The 6,839-nt window shown below is 41.3% G+C and overlaps 1 protein-coding gene across 1 annotated transcript in view; it reads left to right on the top strand.

Annotated features, from left to right (window-relative positions):
• PSAT1 (phosphoserine aminotransferase 1) overlaps window positions 1–6,584 on the top strand; it is a 31,148-nt gene extending 24,564 nt beyond the window's left edge. Inside the window, exons 8-9 of the mRNA XM_060237487.1 lie at window positions 4,608–4,745; window positions 6,329–6,584. Coding sequence (XP_060093470.1) covers window positions 4,608–4,745; window positions 6,329–6,434 — 244 coding nt within the window. The 3' untranslated portion in view covers window positions 6,435–6,584. The remainder of the gene's footprint in view (window positions 1–4,607; window positions 4,746–6,328) is intronic.
• Window positions 6,585–6,839: the final 255 nt, after the last annotated feature.

Here is a 6,839-nt window from a genome sequence, read left to right on the forward strand (position 1 = left end):
ATAATACATGTGGTCTTATTTGGAAACATAAGTGTTTTCCACACAGGTTGTCAGTACAACACAGCAGCAAACAGGGCTTAAAGGTGGCAAGTTTCCCTGCCCCAGTCTCTCTGCAGAGGTTTCCCCCCTCCCTGTGCCACAAGAACCTTTTCAGCTGTTTTAAACAGCAATTGAATTGCATTATAATGCTATCTGTGTATCAGGTTCATCATCAATCTTCTGTGTAGTCACACATGGGGACTGCACATGAACAGGACTGTCATGGGATAGTTCTTTACAGCCAAAAGCCTCCAGGGGGGCACTACACACCAGAGCCCAAGAAATGTTCCCAGTGTGGGGCAAAGATGACCCAAACTGATGAAAATGACCTTTGTCTGTTCTGTTTGTGCAAGGAGCATAGTATCTCCACATGTAAGGTTTGCCAGTGCTTCACCCCTAAAACTTGTGGAGATAGAGCATCAAAATTTGTTGTAGAAGAAAGCTCTTAAAGCTTTGGAGCCCTCATTCAGGTCTGCCCTGGAGAAGGCTCCCAATTCCATGTCTTTGGATTTGATGCAGTTGGCTCTACCTCCTAGGCCTGTGTTTCAGCAGATTTGATCTTGGTTGTGCTCACCTCTGACTCATTGTGCCTCTTCTGAGCCTCCAGTTAAGCAGGCTAAAGGTAAGACAAAAGAAAAAAAAATGTAAATTGACTTCCCAGCAGAGTGCTCCTGTCTGCACTCCCAAGCCAATGCCAACCTTGCAAGAAAAACCCAGGCCTCCATCCCCAGGTCCAAGATCTCCTCCTGTTTCAATCTCAGATGGTGATGGAGATTCAGGCTTACCACATGACCAGGTTTCGTGTTTGTCCAATCCAGAGCAAATGGTCATGGTGCCATGGTCTCAGCCCCAACCATCTATGAAGTGGTCTTCATGCCACTACATGATGTCTCCAGGATATATGGAGGAATGGGGTGATAGTTTCACAAGCCTTAAGGATACAAGTTTGTATCATTACTCTTGTTAAGTTTTGTTGTACTGTTGCACTTAGGCCACATTCTCCTATTCCTGCAGTGAAGGGAGAAGAGGCAGCTATTGAATCTGATGGATCTGACATAACATCAGATCTGAGCCCAGATGAGAGAGTAGGTGAGCCATCTCCAGCATCTCCCATGTAGGATCTCTGAATATTTGGGGAACAGGTGATTCACATGGCTCAGTCTCTTGAGATAGAAATCATTACCTCAGAGCACAAACCCAAAGATACTAAGTTGCCTTTATTCAGAGTCTCCCAGGATTACTGTTTTCCCAGCTTTAGGAACCTCATGTAGGAACTGTGGCAAAAACCTGAATCTCTCCAGCCTACCTTGAGAAGGGCAGAACACTTATATAAGATAAAAAAGAGCCATTTAACTACCTGATGACTCATCCCCCACCATCCTCCTTGGTGATGGAGGAGATGCAGCTTAAGGTCCACCAGGCCTACTACTCTGCTCCCACAGATAAACACAGGAGAAAACTGGATGTCCTGGGTCAGAAATTATATGAGTCGGCAGCACTAGGATTCAAAATCACTAACTATAAAACCATCATGGCTGGTTATCAGCTGTTCTTATGGGAGAGGATTCTTATATTCCTGGAACTCCTGCCTGAAGATAAGCATTGCCTCACTAAAGTTCTCCATACTGAGGCCATTAGACTGTTGAAGCAGCAGATTAATGCATGACAGCATTTTGCAGATTCGACTGCACAGGCCAATGTGAGCTCCATCATACTCAGACACCATGTGTGATTAAGATCTATGGTCTATGGATACCAGGCTTGAAGTTGAGGACTTACCTTTCAAAGGTTTTACTCTCTTCTCTTCCAAGACAGACAAGATGTTTTTCCTGATAAAGAAAAACAAGCAAACAGCTAAGTGCCTAGGAATCTCACAATCATCCTTGTCCCAATTTAAGCAGAGGTCTTTTGTGAGACAGCTCTGGCACCCGTATCAAAGGGACTACCACTTTACAGGCCTTTGGGATCTCAGTATCCTACCCCTAAGCTATTTACCCCTCCACATGGTTACCATAGGCATAAAAGTTCCAATAGACCTATGCCAAACCAGCAACCACCCTTTTCCAGGGAGGCAACTTCATCCCAGAAGTCATCCTTCTGACTAGGATCATTGTCAACCCTTTTAAGTTTGGGGACAGGTTAGCTCAATTTGCTACAGACTATCACTTCTAACAAGTGGGTTTTGTCCATATTTAGATTTGGTTACAGACTAGAATTTAAGTCTATTGCCCCTTGCTCTTTAAGGGGATCATACCAATCAGTTTTGTGTCTTGCTCAGGCTTTGGCCTCCCTAGATGATAAGGGCACCATCAAGGAGCTTACAGGGTCTCCAGCATCTGAGGGTTTCTTCTCTCATATGTTCCTAGTAGATAAGAAAGATGGGGGAGTTGGACATGTTTTAGAAAATTAAATGTTTTTCATCATGTTTCTAAGCTCTGTATGGTGTTCATTCCTTCAATTTTATAATTATCAAAATTTAATTGTTGGTTCATCATTATTGACTTTGAAAGATGCCTTTCATATTCCAGTCCATCCTCAGCCATAGGTTTTTGCATTTTTCATGTGGGGAATAAGTTTTTAGTATACTGTCCTATACTTTGGTCTAGCCACTGCACCCAGTATTTAGTATTTAGCCTTGGTTATAGCTTACGTTCATATCTCCCAGGGCTGATTCCTTCCCCAACTAAATTATCCAGATTTAATCAGCGTCAATTAGGTGTTTTATCATGATCTGAGTGTGTCAACCTGATGGCTTGGAGGCTTCAGACAGAGACCTAATTTTTTCAAAGGGGGTTAATGGTGTTCTCCTGCAATCACACAAGCCTAACACTAGGAAATCCTATCTGTATAAGTGGAGGCAGTTTTTCTTCTGATGTGGTGAGGGAGACATGTCACTGGGTAGTGCCCCATTGCAGGGCATATTTGATTATGTATTACACCTGAAAACTAAACGTCCAGCTGGCTGCTGTCTCTTGCCATCATAAGGGAATTGAGGGAGGATCAGTTTTCTCCCATCATTTGTCCAAGAGGTTCCTTAAGGGGCTAGGTAATCTTTGCTTGCCCCAGGATCTTTTAGTGCTCCAATAGTCTCTATCTGTTGTGTTAGCACATAAATGCTCAGACCTTTTGAACCACTTGCTATGTATTGTTTGGTAGAACTTTCTATGAAGATGTGTTTCTTAGTGGCTGTTAATTCAGCCAGGAGGTTGTATAAATTAGCAGCTCTTCAGATAGATCCCCCATTTTTTAGGTTCTTTCTTGAAAGGGTAATCCTTCGCCCTAGTCTTAGGTTTCTTCCTAAGGCAGTTTCCAGGTTCTGTTGATACCAAGATACCATTTTGCCTATGTTTCTTAAAAATGTATCAAGCTATGAGAATGAGCACTCGTTGCATTTTTTAGATGCTAAAAATGCAATATTATTTTACCTGAAGAGAACCCCGGAGTTTCACAGGGATAGATCCTTCTTTGTTTTAGGGGCCCTAAGAGAAGTAGGAGAGAGTCATCTCAGACCCTGTCCTGATGACTAGTCAGGGCCATTAGGCAGTGTTATGATCGGGTTGGATTATATTAATGCCCATTGCATTAGGGCAATGGCTTCTTCAGCAGTTTCCTGGATAGAGTACCTTTGATACAGATCTGCTGAGCTGCCACCTGGTTGTTGATCACATTCATCCGCCACTATGCTTTGGATCTGCAGGCAGATGTGATGTTTGAGTGGGCAGGGCAGTTCAAGTGGGTGAGTAGCTTTCTAGAATCCCCATGTGGGACTGCACAGAAGACTGATAATGAAAATAAAGTTGCACTTTGTTCATCAAGCACCTTCTGTGCAGGCACACATACCCACCCTCCAGACCCACTGCATGCTCTGGCTTCAGCAGTGCTAGAGGTTCTCTGGGTGGGTACTGATGCGCAGGACCATGTGGAACAAGCTTCTGGCTCTGGCTTGCAGTGCCCTCTGGAGGCTTTTAGCTGTAAAGCTATCTGATGGCAGGCCTGCTCGTGTGCAGTCCCTATGTGTACCTGCACAGAAGATACTCGATGAACAACAATTACAGGTAAGTGCAATTTTGTTTTCTCTGAAATCCCAGCTTTCATTTTTGAAAAGATAAATCTCTAGCCCCTTCTGTTGTGGAGATGTGCCATTCTTCTTATACCTGTGCAGTGAAAGCAGCTAAAGATTTATTTAAAAAAAAATGAAAGCTGAGATTTCAGAGAATCTGAAAAGCAGATTGTTATAGACTTATAACTATGTATAATGCCGGTTTAAAAAGCCCCTTGATGTTGGGACAGCTGCCATGGGATGGGGCAGGAGAAATCTGAAACTAACTTGCCCACACCCAGGCTTTCCTATCATCCTCCCCAAAACTTTACAGTAAAGCAGATTTGGGAAAGATTAGAGAAAAGTCAAGGAAATTTAGATATATGCTCAAATGTACAATAATGCTATGGGAAGCAAAAAAAAAAAAAATCCTGCTTCCCAGCAGCACTGAATTCAGCCATAATCTACCTTATTTAGAATGTACTGGATTAAGAACTAGTCAATAAATATACTTATGTGAAATTTTCAGATGTCCCGTAGACAGAAACAGCAGAAGCAGAATGAATGTTCCTTTCCGGATTGGCAGTATTAAGGGTGATGAGGCCTTGGAAAAGAAATTCTTTGAAGAAGCTGTAGAAAACAACATGATATCCCTGAAAGGACATAGGTAAGAGAATTGCTGAGGCATGATTACCTTTGTGAGCTGTGACTCATGAAAACTCATAGCCTGCCACAAATGCTGTTATTCTTAAAGGTGTTCCTGGACTCTTGCTCTTTTCTCCTGCTATGGGCAGACTAACACAGCTACTATCTTGAAGAATGTTTGTCAGAGATTACATTGCTCCACAAAAAAGGGCAGTGCTAATGATAACAAAGGAATGATAAAACTATCTTCTTTTTTCATAATGGTGTAAAAGTATACTTATTGATAGTTTGTTCCTATCGGTTTTTGAGGTGGTTGGAATTTGCACATCCTCACAAATTCTTCTATATTCGCGTATTTTGAAGCTTTCTGCTGTCACAGTTTCCCTTTGTTTTGCCTTTGCTTCAATATCATCAGCCTCCAGTTTGGGCTTCTTTCTTTTTCCTAAGACAATTCAAGCTTCTAAGGGGTCATGTAGTAAATGTGGTTATTTCAGTTAAGTCCTGATAAGGCAGAGCTGCAGCTCAGAGGACTTCCTTCGTTGGCCAGGACTGAAAGTTGGGCCACTTTGATCCATTCATGTCAGTGTGTAGCCTAAGGTTGCCAGCTCTGGGTTGGGAAATTCCTAGAGATTTGGGGAAGGAAATTGGAGATGGTGGGGTTTGGGAAGGGAAGGTACCTCAGCAGGGTTATAATGCCATAGAGTCCATTCTTCAAAGCAGCTGTTCTCTCCAGGAGAATTGATTCCTGGCATCTGAAGACCATTTGTAATTCTAGGAGATATTCAGCCCTCACCTGGAAAATGGTAACCCTACTAGCCAGTCAGATTGGGGTTCCTGGTGAAATCAATGAAGGCAAGCAAAACTCCACTGTCTTTGGAAGCAATTGCTGAATGGGTGTAGGCTTCTTCCAGCTCCAAAGGAAAATTTCAGCTGCCCTATTTCTAATGGAGATTCAAGGCAATTTACTCCAAATCAGGTGCTAAAATATTTCCTTCTGTGTAAACTAAAGTCAGTAAATCCAAATGGCTTAAGGAAGGGAAGAAAAGAAGAATTAATTTAAATTAAAGATAGGTAACTTAAGTAAATTAGAGAATTAAAGAGTAAAGTTCCTTATAAATCTAGAGCCAAGGTAACCAAAGCTCAAAGTTCTCAAAAGCTGCCTAAAATAAGACAAAACTTAATTTTCTTCTCTTCAGAGATGTTCTGAAATGTGATTTTGGATTAAACCAATGCTAGCTATGAATTAAAAAAATAATTATAAATATATATATGGAAAATACTGTGAAACAAAGTATATTGAAAGATTTCACCCTCCTCTGTTAACAGAGACAATACAGAATAAAAAAAGGAGCGATCTTTCCTGTGATGCTTGATGAGAAAATGTGGTATAATACTGAGATCTTTTACCATATTGGAACAGTTTACTTTTTGGAGTCTAATGTTTATCCAAAGTGGTGTTCAAATAGTATTGATCCAGCATGGATACTACTTTTGTTTTTGTATGCATGCTGCCTTACACAGTTTGCTTGCGAAACTGAGTAATTCAGTTAATATACTCTTTCTTTTAAACAAGCAAAAATGTAATGGTGTCCATTTCCATTTCAGGTCTGTGGGAGGAATCCGTGCTTCTTTATACAATGCTGTGACTATAGAAGATGTTCAGAAGCTGTCAGTGCACATGAAAAGCTTCATGGAGAGGCATTGGTCATGAACTCAAGACCTGATACTGTGCCACGCCCCTTGGAAATCAAGTGCAAAGAACTGGATAGTGGGAGTAGTATGAAAGGCCAAATAGCAACTAAACCTTTTCTGATAAAATAATAATCCCTGTATGATTAATTCTTGGTCTTAAAATATCAGGCCAGTTATACCAATCCACATCTGTGAGTTCTGGGGATTGGGCCCAATGTCAAGGTGTATTGCTTGTACAACTCTCCATAAGGGACAGGAGATAATCAGTCCATCAAAGAATTGACAATAAATAGTCTTTTAAAATTCTCCATGATCCCTTTACATTAGATTAATACTTTTGTATAGGTAGCTTTGGCAGTAACATTTTTTATGGAATATATTTATATGTATCTACTGGCGGTCATTTGTTAGTCGTCTCAAGCCT

This window comes from Heteronotia binoei, chromosome 4 (assembly GCF_032191835.1).
Source record: "Heteronotia binoei isolate CCM8104 ecotype False Entrance Well chromosome 4, APGP_CSIRO_Hbin_v1, whole genome shotgun sequence".
NCBI classification, from domain to species: Eukaryota; Metazoa; Chordata; class Lepidosauria; order Squamata; family Gekkonidae; genus Heteronotia; species Heteronotia binoei.